Source organism: Chiloscyllium plagiosum, chromosome 9, assembly GCF_004010195.1.
Source record: "Chiloscyllium plagiosum isolate BGI_BamShark_2017 chromosome 9, ASM401019v2, whole genome shotgun sequence".
NCBI classification, from domain to species: Eukaryota; Metazoa; Chordata; class Chondrichthyes; order Orectolobiformes; family Hemiscylliidae; genus Chiloscyllium; species Chiloscyllium plagiosum.
In genome coordinates, this window is record NC_057718.1 from 1,106,532 (window position 1) to 1,120,931 (window position 14,400).

At 43.6% G+C, this 14,400-nt stretch overlaps 1 protein-coding gene across 1 annotated transcript in view; it reads right to left on the reverse strand.

The window, feature by feature from the left end:
- Positions 1-14,400, reverse strand: part of adcy3a (adenylate cyclase 3a) — a 95,564-nt gene that overhangs the window by 13,125 nt on the left and 68,039 nt on the right. Inside the window, exons 6-7 of the mRNA XM_043695219.1 lie at positions 11,459-11,624; positions 5,857-5,976 (exon numbers count right to left, since the gene is read on the reverse strand). Coding sequence (XP_043551154.1) covers positions 5,857-5,976; positions 11,459-11,624 — 286 coding nt within the window. The remainder of the gene's footprint in view (positions 1-5,856; positions 5,977-11,458; positions 11,625-14,400) is intronic.

Below are 14,400 nucleotides of genomic sequence, written 5' to 3' on the forward strand. Positions count from 1 at the left end.
CCTGCCATCTCAAGAATCTGTCTGGTAAACTCCCCCGCCCCCCTCATCCTTCCTCAGGTAAGGAGACCAAAACAGCACACAGTATTCCAGATTTGTACTTCCCAATTTCCCAATGTTCAGATAATAATCTGCCTGCTGGTTTTTGCTACCTAAGTGGATAACCTCACATTTATCCACATTATACTACATTTGCTCACTCACTCAATTTGACCAAATTACATTGAAAAGCTTCTCTGCATTCTCCTCCTGGGCTCACATTCCCACCCAGCTCTGTGTCACATTACACAAGATATTACATTACATTGCATTAATATATTCGTTCCCTCATCTAAATCATATCGCTGCCTGCCATTCAGAAAAAGACCCACTATTCCTTCTCTCTGTTTTCTGCCTGCCAGCCAGATTTCTATCCATGGCAGCACACTACCCCCCATTCCCTTATGTAAATCCATGCTGACTCCGACAATCCAATCACTGATTTCCAAGTGCTCTTAACTAGATCAGATCACAGAATCCCCACAGTGTGGAAACAGGCCCTTCGGCACAACAAGTCCACACCGACCGTCTGAAGAGTAACCCACCCAGACCCATTTCCTCTACCCGATATTTACCCCTGACTAATGTACCTAATCTACACATCCCTGAACACTATGGACAATTTAGCATGGCAAATTCACCTAACCTACACATCTTTAGACTATGGGAGGAAACCCACGCAGACACGGGGAGAATGTGCAAACTCCACACAGTCGCCTGAGGCTGGAATCGAACCTGGGTCCTTGGTGCTGTGAGGCAGCAGTGCTAACCACTGAGCCACTGTGCCATCCCCAAACTCTTATACATGAACTCTAGCATTTTCCCTACTACAGATGTCAGGCTGACCAATCTATAATTCCCTGTTTCTCTCCAGAAGGGGATTGGCTACTCTCTAATCCAAAGAGTCATCATGTTAAATGCCAACTTGGATTCTCTGTTCACTGACGCTGGTGAGGATTTCCAGTCTTTTCTGGTTTGACTTCAGATTTCTGCCAGGTTTAATTGTTCAGACTGACAGTCCATGCTGCCCCAAAAGTCAGTAAAGGAGCTTCACTCAACAATATCACATACAGAACGTAGGACATTACAGCGCAATACAGGCCCCTTCGGCCTTGGATGTAGCATTGATTTGTGAAATTAATCTGATGCCCATCTAACCTACACCATTCCGTTATTATCCATATGTATGTCCAATGACCATTTAAATGCCCTCAATGTCAGCGAGTCTACTACTGTTACAGGCAGATCGTTTCACACCCCTGCTACTCTCAGAGTAAAGAAATTACCCCTGATATCTGTCCTAAATCTATTACCCTTCAATTTAAAGCTATGTCCCCTCATGTTAGCCTTCACCATCTGATGAAAAAGGCTCTCACTGTCCACCCAATCTAACCCTCTGATTATCTTATACACCTTGATTACGTCATCTCTCAACCTTCTTCACTCCGGCGAAAACAGCCTCAGTTCCCTCAGCCTTTCCTCGTAAGACCTTCCCTCCATACCAGGCAACATCCTCGTAAATCTCCTCTGAACCCTTTCCAAAGGTTCCTTTAAAGCAATGACCAGAACTGTACGCAATACTCCAGGTGCGGCCTTACCAGTTTCCTGAAGAAGGGCTTGTGCCCGAAACATCAATTCTTCTGCTCCTTTGATGCTGCCTGACCTGCTGCACTTTTCCAGCAACACATTTTTCAGCTCTGATGCCCAGCATCTGCAGTCCTCACTGTCTCCTAGCGGCCTAACCAGTGTCTTGTACAGCTGAAGCATGACCTTGTGGCTCCGAAACTCAATCCTTCCACCAATAAACACTAACACACCATATGTCTTCTTAACAACCCTATCAACATTGGTGACAACATTCCAGGATTTATACACCCAGACACCAAGATCTCTTTCCTGATGAAGGGCTTTTGCCCGAAACGTCAATTTTGCTGCTCGTCGGATGCTGCCTGAATTGCTGTGCTCTTCCAGCACCACTGATCCAGAACCAAGATCTCTCTGTTCATCGACACTGCCAATAATTTTACCATTAGCCCAGTACTCTACATTCCTGTTACTTCTACCTCACACTTTTCCACATCAAACTCTATTTGACACTTCTCAGCCCAGCTCTGCATCTTATCTATGTCCCTCTGTAACCCACAACATCCTTCAGTACGATCCACAACTCTGCCTATCTTAGTGTCTTCCGCAAATTTACTAACACATCCTTCTATGTCCACATCCAGATCACTGATAAAAATCACAAACAGCAGTGGCCCCACTGAACTCAGGATGAACATTTCCCATCAATGACCACACTCTGTCTTCTCCCAGCCGCCAATTTCTGATCCAAATCACTAAATCCCTTTCAATCCCGAAAGGGATTTTGTGCAATAGCCTACCGTGGGGGACCTTATCAAAAGCCTTACTGAAATCCATACACACCACATCAACTACTTTACCCTCATCCATCTGTTTCATCACCTTCTCAAAGAACTCAATAAGGTTAGTTAGGCATGACCTACCCTTCACAAAACTGTGTTGACTATCCCTAATCAAATTATTCCTTTTCAGACGATTATAAATCCTCTCTTATAACCTTTTCTAACACCTTACCCACAACCAAAGTAAGGCTCACTGGTCTATAATTACCAGGTTTGTCCCGACTTCCCTTCTTAAACAAGGGAACAGCATTTGCTATCCTCCAGTCTTCTGGCACTAATCCTGTTGACCATTATGACATAAAGATCAAAGCCAAAGGCTCAGCAATCTCTTCCCTGGCTTCCCAGAGAATCGGAGGATAAATCCCATCCAGCCCAGGGGTCTTATCTATTTTCAGATCTTCCAAAATTGCTAAAACTTCCTCTCTGTCAGCCACAATCCCATCTAATCTTGTAGCTTGTCTCTCCATATTCTCACTAACATTGCCCTTTTCCAATGTGAATACTGACAAAAAATATTCATTAAGTGCTTCCCCATGTCCTCAGATTCCATACACAACTTCCCAGTACAATCTTTGATTGGCCCTAGTCTTACTCTAGTCATTCTTTTATTCCTGATATATCTACAGAAGGCCTTAGGGTTTTCCTTGATCCTATCTGCCAACAACGTCTCATGTCCCCTCCTGGCTCTTAGCACTCTCTTTAGATCTTTTCTGGCTGACCTATAACTCTCAAGCCCCCTAACTGAGCCCTCACGTTTCATTCTCACATAAGCCTTCTTCTTCCTCTTGAGAAGAATTCAACTTCCTTAGTAAACCATGGCTCCCTGTCTCGGCAACTACCTCCCTGCCTGATAGGTATATACTGGAGGTATATAGGTATGCAGTAGCTGTTCCTTGAATAAGCTCCACATTTCAAGTGTGTCCATCCTCTGCAGTTTCCTTCCCCATCCTAAATCTTGCCTAATTGCATCATAATTGCCTTTTCCCCAGTTATACCTCTTTCCCTGCGGTATATACCTATCCCTGCCCATTGCTATTGTAAACATAACCAAATTGTGGTCACTATCGCCAAGTTACTCACCTGCCTCCAAATCTAACACCTGGCCGGGTTCATTCCCCAGCACCAAATCCAATGTGGCCTCGCCCCTTGTTGGCCTGTCTACATACTGTGTCAGGAAACCCTCCTGCACACATTGATCAAAAACTGACCCACCTAAACTACTTGAACTCTAGTATTCTCAGTCAATATTGGGGAAGTTAAAGTCCCCCATAACAACTACCCTGTTACTCTCGCTCCTATTTAGAATCGTCTTTGCTAACCTTTCCACTACATCCCTGGAACAATTCGGAGCTGATAGAAAACTCCCAACAGGGTGACCTCTCCTTTCCTGTTTCTAACCTCAGCCCAAACTATCTCAGTGGATGAGTCCTCAAATGTTGTCACAACTGCTGTCATACTACCCTTGATTCAGAATGCCACATCCCCAGCCTCTTTTACTATCATCTCTGTTCTTCCTGAAACATCTAAATCCCGGAATCTGCAGCAACCATTCCTGTCCCTCCTCTAGCCATGACTCTGAAATGGCCACAACATCGAAATCCCAGGTACCAATCCAGGCTGCAAGTTCATCCACCTTATTCCGGATGCTCCTGGTGTTGAAGTACACACCAACATCCTGATTGCCGGTGCCCTCTCGCGACCTTGTAAACCCCTATCCCTGATCTCGCTACCCTCAACCGCCTGTACACTGGAGCTACAATTCAGGTTCCCATCCCCCTGCTGCATAGTTTATCTGGCACTTTAGCACTGTAGCATGGAGCAAGGCATTACCCTTTTATAACATCATCTGCATGTTGTCCCACTACAACAGTGGCATCTACCCGAAAGTGTGGAAAAAGACTAAGGTATTTCTTGTCTACAAAAAACACGACAAATTCAACCCAGCTATTTACCAACCCATTAGTCTACTCTCAATAATCAATAAAGTGTGAAGGAAGGTGTCAGTAACAGAGCTACCAAGCAGCACCTGCTCAGCAATAACCTGCTCAGTGACACCCAGTTTGGGTTCCCCCAGGGTCACTCAGCTCCTGACCTCATTACAGCCTTGGGTCAAACATGGACAAAAGAGCTGAATTCCAGAGGCGAGGGGAGAGGGACAGCCCTTGACATCAAGGCTGCATTCGCCCGAGTGTGGCATTAAGGAGCACGAGTAAGACTGGAATCAGTGGGAATCGGGGGCAAACTCTTCACTGGTTGGAGTCATACCAGTCACATAGAGTCATAGAGATGTACAGCATGGAAACAGACCCTTCGGTCCCACCCGTCCATGCCGACCAGATATCCCAACCCAATCTAGTCCCACCTGCCAGCACCCGCCCCATATCCCTCCAAACCCTTCCTATTCATATACCCATCCAAATGCCTGCAGCCGTGGTTGTTGGAGGGTCACTCATCTCAGCTCCAGGACATCTCTGCAGGAGTTCCTCAGGCCCAACCATCTACAGCTGCCTCATCAATGACCTTCCCTCCACCTTAAAGATTGAAATGGGGATGTTCGTTGATGACTGCACAGTGTTCAGCTCCATTTACAACTCCACAGATACTGAAGCAGTCAGTGTTCAAGTGCAACACAACCTGGATAATATCCAGGCTTGGGCTCATAAAAGGCTAGTACTATTCATGCCACACAAATGCCAGGCAATGACTTTCTCCAATAAGTCATGATCTAACCTCCTGGTCATTCAATGGCATTACCATCACTGAATCACTATACCTGAGGGTTATCACTGACCAGAAACTGAACTGGACTATCCATTAATACAGTGGTAACAAGAATAGGTCAGAGGAAAACTTCCTGACTGCCCTATGCCTATCCACCATCTACAAAACACAAGTCTGGAGTACGATGGAATAATCTGTCTCCTCTGTGATGGAATAATCCCCACTTGTCTGAATGGGTCCAGCTCTGACAAGACTCAAGAACAACACCATCCAGAATAAAGCAGCTTTCTTAATTGACACCGTATCCTGATGAAGGGCTTATGCTCAAAACGTCGATTCTCCAGCTCTTCAGATGCTGCTTGACCACCTGTGCTTTTCCAGCACCACTCTCTTTGACCATATCTACCACCATCAACAATGTCTCTAACAGGAACAGCTCGCTGTTGTGCACGGACTGGGACTTGGATGTCAAAGGATGGTAAACCTGGGGATATTGCTGTCTGCAGTCAAGGTTTGCAGACCAAGCAGCTAGACACAGAGTTAGCAGGTATCACTAGACACCTTTTAGGATCACCTTGCTGCAGGAAAGATACAATGTGAAATGGATATTGAAAGTTCCAGGTATCCTATTTGCTCCCATTGTGCTCAATGGCAGGCTGTGCCATTCACTTACCCGTGTATCAAGCTCCTCTGGGTCATCAGGTGTGGTGCAGTTGGTATGTAGACTGCCATTACAGTCTGTGGTGTTGATCAACAGGGGTGAGTTTCCATTGGATGATGTGAGAGACAACTTCTGAAAAAGAGCAGATTATCTGGTAAACAGATGAGAGAGAGAGAGAGAGAGAGATTGCTGGATAAATCAAAAAGACAAAGAGACAGAGAGAGAGAGAGGTATAGGAACAGGAGTAGGCCAATCAGCCCCTTGACCCTGTTCTGCCATTCTATGAGATTATGGCTGAACTATGACCTAACTCCACGTGCCTGTCTTTGGCCCATATTCCTTCATATCTTTGCTTAACAAAGATTACCAACTGATCTAGCATCACATGCCGTTTGTAGAAGAGAGTTCCAAATCTTTACCAATCTTTGTGTTTAGAAGTACTTCTAACAGAAGAAAAGAAAATGACAGACAGACAGACACACAGGTAAACAGAAAACAGAGAGACAAAGAAATATAGACAGACAGAGAGAGACAAGAGATAAAGAGAGACAGATAGACAGAAAGAAACAGAAAGAGAGAAAACAAGGAAACAGAGAAAGAGAGGCAACGATGGACAGAAGGAGAAGTTTACAGAAACAGGGACTGAGAGAGAGAGAGAGAGAGATCATTTGTTCAGCTCGGGTAAAAGAGAGAAGTCACAAATCAAATCGGAGAGAGATCATTGGAAAATATGACGACAGTCACTTTGGCTTGAGGAATAGGAAAGCAGAATCTTATTTAAATGAGGAGTGACTGGAGAACGCTGCAATACTGGGGGGGTGATGGTCTCCTGGTATTATCGATGGACTGTTAATCTAGAGACCCAGATAACATCCTGCGGATCTGGGTTCGAATCCTGTCATGGCAGATGGTGGAAGTTGACTTCAATTAAAGAAAATCTGGAATTAAGAATCTAATGATGACCATGAATCCATTGTCGATTTTTGGAAAAACCCATCTGAATCACTAATGTCCTTCAGGGAAAGAAACTGCCATCCTTACCTGGTCTGGCCTACATGTGACTCCAGACCCACAGCAACGTGGTTGACTCTTAACTGCCCTCTGGGCAATTAGCGATTGGCAATAAACGCTGCCTAGCCAACGATGCTCTAATTCTGTGAATTAATTTAAAAAAACTGAGAGAGCTGGGTCTCCTTCTACACTGTAAAGACAGTCTCTTTTTAGTTTTCTGCATTTTTGATTGTGGACTTAAAATAGAACCGTCATCGCATCGAAAAAGGTGAACTGATTATCAAGAGTCAGTGTAGATTTTTGAAGGGGACATTGTGTTTATCTAACTTGCTGCAGGTTTTGAAGAGGTAACGGAAAAGGCTTGATTAAGGTGACACTGCTTATGTGCTGTACATACATTTCCAGAAAGTGATTGATACAGCGCCACACAACAGACTGGTGAGAAAAGTTATAGGTAGTGGCATAAGAGGGGCAGTAGCAACACAGGGTGTGTGATGGGAAATAGGGAACATAGGTCTGAAGGAATGTTTCGAGTGTAAATTCTAGGGGTTGGTATTGGGAGCCTTGTTTGTCCTGATATACAGTAATGATCTGGATCTTCGTGTGCAGGAGACAATTTTAATGTTTGAAGACCGACATTAAACTTGAAGAATTGCAAATTGTGAGGAGGACAGTGTGGAACTCCAAAAGGACATTTATAAGTTGGTGGAGTGGGCAAAAAGGTGGCAGATGAGGTCCAATGCAGAGAAGTGTGAGGTGATACATTTTGGGCAGAAGAACACTGAAAGTCAATATACAATTTTAAAGTGGCCGCAGGAGCAGATTTGTGTATATGTGCACAAACCATTGAAGATGGCAGGACAGGTAGAGAGAGCAGTTAATAAAGCATGCAGGGATCTCAGGTTTATTAATAAAGGCATAGAATACAAACTGGACAATTTACATGTGGGGCAGGACCAGGACTGAGTGCCTTGGAAGAGAATTAGCAAGAGTGTTTGGGGATGAATTAATCCAAAATGGCAGGTTAATGGGAACCTATGCAATGTACCAGAGGAAGGAGAATCAAGGGCACAAATAAAATACAGAAAGGGGAATAAGAAGGTGGGAACTCAATGACCAGAACCAAACAGGGACACTAAAAGACAATGCAAATGGGACAAATAATGTGAAAAAGACAAGACTTAATGCTTTGTGCTTTAACACATGGAGCATTCGTAATAAAATGGATGAATTAATCATGTAAATCATGTAAATCGATGAAAACAGGGATGAAATAGTCAAACGTACAGAGACAGGAGTGATGGGGGATGGGAATGAACATTCAGAATGTTCAGTATTTAAGAACAACAGATAAAAAGGAAAATGTGGTTGGACAGCATTACCAGTTAATAGGAAACTAACAAACTAGTGAGGACGGATATTAAGGATATTATCTGCAACAATGTGGTATCAGAATGGGCATAGCTGAGGAATACCAAGAGGCAAAATACATCAGTGGAGTTGTATATTGACCCCCAAACTATAGGGATGATGTTGGGAATAGCATTAAATAGGAAATTAATTTTGCAATTTTGTGTGATTATAATCTACATATGGATTGGGCAAATCAAATCAGTAACAAAACTAGAGAGGAGGAATTCCTGGAATGTACACAGGATCATTCTTTGGACCAATGCATTGAGGAACCGACTAGAGAACAGGCCATCTTAGACTGTATTGTATAATAAGAAAGGAATAATTAGCAATCTAGTTGGGGAGGCCCCCTGGGGATGAGCAACCAGAATATGATAGAATTCCTCATCAAAGTGGCAAGTGAGATAATTGATTCTGAGACTAGGGTCCTGAATTTAAATAGAAGAAATTACAGGTTGTTCTGCTATAACGCATATTTTGTTAACATGAGTTCGCCATAACACGATTGACGAACTGAGGACATTGTTTCTAAAGTGTGAACTTTTAAAATGTGTGTTGGCTGTAATATGATTACATCGCCAACACTTTAAGTGCTGTTTCTAAAGCATTATTTTTCTATGGCATGGGGTTGCACAAGAACGACCTGCCCAGTGGTAGAAGGTGTGAGTTGGCTATGCTGGATTGGGGAACACTACTGAAAGGGGCAATGGTGGAAAAGCAACAGCAAACATTTCTTTTTTGCTCATTCACAGGATGTGGGCATTTATTGCCCATCCCTAATTGCCCAGAGAGCAGTTCAGGGTGAACCACATTGCTGTGGATCTGGAGTCACATGTAGCCAGACCAGATGAGGATAGCAGATTTCTTTCTCTAAAAGGATGTGAGTGGATAGATGGGTTGTTTTCTTGACAATCAGCAATGGTTTCATGGTCATTATTAGTTGTGTTAATTCCACTTTTAAAACGAATTCAAATTCCACCATCTGCTAATGACAGGATTTGAACCCAGGTCCCCAGAACATTAGCTGGATCATTAGATTAATGGTCTAGTGATAATACCACAAGGTGATAACCTCCCACGAAACCACATGCATGAACTGCAATAATTGCTCATTCCTGTCTGCAACAAAAGTAAAATGGGAAAGATGACAAGCCAAGTGTCCAAAAGAAATTAGAGATAAAAAAGGAATCAAAATTAAATCACAGGGAGAGTATTTAAACTGGCCAGAATAAAAACAACAGACCTGAGTAGAGGGAGCAGTTTAGAATTCAGCAAAGGAGGAGAGAGGGATTGATTCGGAAGTGGAAAATAGAGTATGAGAGTAAGCTTGCAATTTATGGAACATATATATTGACTGAAAAAGTATCTATAGGTATTTGAAGAGACTAATGAAGACAAATGTAGGTTCCTTACAGTCAGAAAGGGGAATTCATAATGAGAAATGACGACTAACTAAACACATAATTTGGTTCTGTGTTCAGAAAGGATGACATAAGTAACATCTCAGGAATGTCGCAGAACCCAGTGTTGAGGGATCGCGAGGAACTGAGGGAGATCAGTATTAGCAGGGAAATGGTGTTGGGGAAATTGGTCGCATTAAAGGCTGATAAACTCCCAGGAATGATAGTCTACATCCCACAGCAGCCTTAGAGATAGTTGATGCATTGGTGGTCATCTTATAAGATTCTATACGTGAAGGTGAGGACTGCAGACGCTGGAGATTAAAGTTGAGAGCATCCTGCTGGAAAAGCACAGCAGGTCAGGCAGCATCTGAGGAGCAGGAGAGTTGATGTTTCAGGCAAAAACCTGATGAAGGACTTTTGTCCAAAACGTCGACTCTCCTGCTCCTCGGATACTGCCTCGTTTACAAGCTTCTACAGACTGTGGAACATATCCAACAGATTGGACCGTAGCTAATGTAATCCCTCTATTTAAAAAGGGAGGCAGAGAGAAAACTGGGCATTATAGACCAGTCAGCCTGATGTCAGTAGTAGGAAAAATGCCAGAATACATTACAAAATAATAGCTAAGCATTTGGAAAACAGTGCAGGATTGGACACTGTCAGGATGGATTTGCAAAATCTATTGGAATATTTCAAGGCTATATCTAGTAGAACTGTTCAGAGAGAGCCAGTGGATGTAGTTTATTTGGACTTTTAAAAGGCATTTGAAAAGGTCCATGTAAGAGATTAGGGCAAAATTGAAGTGTATGGGACTGGGGCCAGTGTTTTGAGATGGATGGCAGACAAGAAATAAAGAGTGTGAATAAATGGGTCTTTTCCCAAATGGCAGACAGTGGGGTACCATAGGGATTGGTACTAGAAACCTACCTGTTCACAATATATATTATTAATTTAATATCCCTAAATTTACAGGGAGGATGAGGAGGATGCAGAAATGCTGCAGCATGACTTGATCAGGCTGAGTGAGTGAGCAAATGCATGGCAGGCGCAGTACGATGTGGATAAATGTGATGCTATCCTCTTTGGTAGCAAAAGCAGAAAGGCAGGTTATTGACTGAATGGCTGTAAGTTGAGAGAAGGGAATGTGTAACAAGGTCTAAGCATGCAGCAGGCAGGACAGGCAGCACATGGTATGGTGCCCTTTGAGTACATGAGCAGGAGTGTCTTGTTGCAATTATACAGGGACTTGGTGAGGCCACACCTGGAATATGGTGTGCAGTTTTAGTCTCCTTATCTGAGGAAGGATGTTCTTACTATTCAGGCAGTGCAGTGAAGGTTTCGAGACTGATTCCTCAGATGACAGGACTGATGTATGAGGACAGACGGAGTTGGGGGAATCACAGTCTAAGGATACAGGTTAAACCTTTTAGTCTGAGCTGAGGAGAAATGTCCTCATTCAGAGAGTAGTGAGCCTTCAAGACATATCTGGACAAACTCATGAATAGGAAGGGATCTTCTAAGTGAAGGCAGGTTTACAATGGAAGGATAAAATGTGCTGGCACAGGCTTGGAGGGCCAAATGACCTTTGCTGGATTGACCTTTGTTCTCTGTGGAATTCTCTGCCACAGAAAATGGTTGAGGCCAAAACATAGTGTGACTGCAAGAAGGAGTTGGATATAGCACTTGGGGCTAAAGGAATCAAACGACAAAGGCAGGAACAGCAGAATGGCCTACTGCTGCTGTATTTTCTATGTTTCCATGAAACTCTCCAGTCCCCCCAGATTCACCACTCCATTGATCCCATTCTTGACAGCCGCAGATTTTGCCACAACCACCAGGTATGTCGTGATCCCCTTTTCCCGCAAATACTCATTCCTCTTCTCCCCTTCTCCTGGTTCAAGCTCAAACTCTCCATTCAGACAGTTACAGGTGCTTTCTGAAATGTGCACTCTCCTGTGGACAAAGCAGACAAGGAACAAATTCACCTTTAACCATCGGGTTCTAATTGGATATGAGCACAATTATTCTGATATCTTGTGTAGGCAATAGGTTAGAGAAAGCTTGAATCGAACTGTGATTAGCAGCCTCAGGGAGTGCTGCACCATCAATGGGTCATACTGAGGGAGCAGGCACTGTCAATGGGCCAGTCTGACGGAGTGCTGCATAGTCACAGGGTCAGTACTGAGGGAGTGCCACCCTGTCCGAGGGTCAGTACTGAGGGAGTGCCACACTGTCAGAGGGTCAGTGCTGAGGGAGTGCCACACTGTCCGAGGGTCAGTGCTGAGGGAGTGCCACACTGTCCGAGGGTAAGTGCTGAGGGAGCGCCGCACTGTCCGAGGGTAAGTGCTGAGGGAGTGCTGCACTATAGGACAGATGTTAGGGGTAGATTCTTTACTCAGCGAGTCGTGAGTTCATGGAATGCCCTGCCAGTAGCAGTGGTGGACTCTCCCTCATTATGGGCATTTAAGCGGGCATTGGATGGGCATATGGAGGATACTGGGCTAGTGTAGGTTAGGTGGGCTTGGATCGGTGCAACATCGAGGGCCGAAGGGCCTGTACTGCGCTGTATTCTTCTATGTTCTATGTTCTATGCACTGTTGGAGGGTCAGTACTGAGGGACTGCTGCACTGTCGGAGGGTCAGTATTGAGGGAGTGCTGCACTGTTGGAGGGTCAGTACTGAGGGAGTGCTGCACTGTCATAGGGTCAGTACTGAGGGAGTGCTGCACTGTCATAGGGTCAGTACTGAGGGAATGCTGCACTGTCAGATGGTCAGTACTGAGGGAATATGTATGTGTAGGTGATTGTAGGTACCTGAATGAGCATATGCATGCGTATATGGCAATGTGTGTATATTGTGATGCAGACTTTGTGATTTGTATATATTTTAATATTCTATCTTGTAAATTTGAGCTGTTGATTTCTAAATTAGATACCACCTTCCAAACCTTTACTAAATAGAAACCAAAGAAGTATAGAAATCAGAAACAAAAACAGAAATTGCTGGAAAATTTCAAAAGCTCTGGCAGCATCTGGGGAAAGAAAGCAGAATTAACGTTTCGGGTCGAGTGACCTTTCTTTTGAACTTCCTGTTTTTGTTTCCTTCCAAACCTATGACCATGACCATCCAGAAGGACAAGGGCAGGAGATACTTGGGAACACAAGCATTTGCAAGTTCCCCTTCAAGCCACTCACCATGCTGACTTGGAAACATATTGTTGTTCTTTCAGTGTGTTACAGGGTGTAACGGCATCTCCCGCATGGACAGCAGAGGTTCAAGAAAGCAGCCACCAAGGGGCAACTAGAGATGGACAATAAATACTACAGGAACCAGTGATACCCACGTCCATGTTGTGGGTGATGCAAAAAGCACGTTTTTAACGCACAGTCTGAAATTAAATAAACTTGTCAGTATTTCTGTAGTCAGGGCAATTTCTTCAAAAACAGTTTTTTTAAACCCAGCTTTAGACTCATTGTGCTTTAGTGCACTTTCTGTTTACCTTAGACTGCTCTGAGCCATCCTGGCATAAAGAGTTAATATCAGACAGAAGAGAGAAGACCAGAAGTGTTGGAATAAAACCTTGCAGAGATTGCTTGAAACTGAGTGAATATATGATCAGGTGTCTAATAGCTCTAGGAAGCAGCTTTCTGCAGTTCCCGTTTATACGCTGAAATCAGAAGTTATGTAAATCTAATGAGGTGTTAGAGTTGGGGAATCTGATGTGGGCATGTACAAGTGGTATTTTGGGGAACTATAGAAGGTGTCCTATACTAAAGTCGTTGTTTTGTGTTTCAATTTAAAAGGAGCGCTTTGTGATGAATGGGATTATACTTTTACGTGGGTTTTAAAATCTGAATTTGTGTTATAACAAAATGGTTTAGTTTATTTCATCTTCATTGCTTCATTCATAAACTTCTGTTTTATTTTTAAAACAAAACCTGCAGCATTTTATGCTCGTTTCAACAAGAGGCCATTAGTAAAAACCAAAACAAATCAAAATTCTTTACAGCATGGCAAGTTAAGAGGGGATCTGATTGAGATGTATAAGGTTATTAAAGATATAGACAGAACGGATAAAATGCAGGGGTCAATGACAAGGGGCCTAATTTTATGGAGAAGGGAAGCAGGTTTAGAGGGGGTTTTTGGAAGAACCCCAGTGGGTGCTGGGAATGTGGAATGCATTGCTTTGGAAGGTAGCAGAGATGGAAAACCTCAAAACCATTAAAAAGTACTTGGATGAGCATTAAGTGTCAGAATCTTCAAAGCTAGGGACCAAATGCTGGAAAGTGTGACTACTGTAGATAGGTCAGTGCAGATTATATAGGCCAAAGGGCCTCTTCTATACAGGATGAATTTCTTAGTTTAAAATATCATTTATCAGACGAGGCGGGGATGTGGGGAGATGGAGAGAGAGAGAGACAGACAGACAGAGAGTCAGTGCAGGAGTACATGTGTATTTATACAAGTGTGTATAAATAAACAGTGTTTGTAGGTGCCTGAGGGCAAGTACGTGCGAGAGTGTGAATGTGTATGTATATATGTGAGCGGAGTGAGTGATTGTGTGTATAAGTGTGGTTGTGAATGCATGTGTGAGAGTATGTGTGTGTGAATGAGTGTGGGTACAAATGTAAGCGAATGTCTATTTGAGTCTGAGCGTGTGCAAGAATGAGTGAGTCAGTGTGTATGGGAGTGAGTCGGTGTGTATGCGGGTGAGGGGGGGGAGTGGGAGC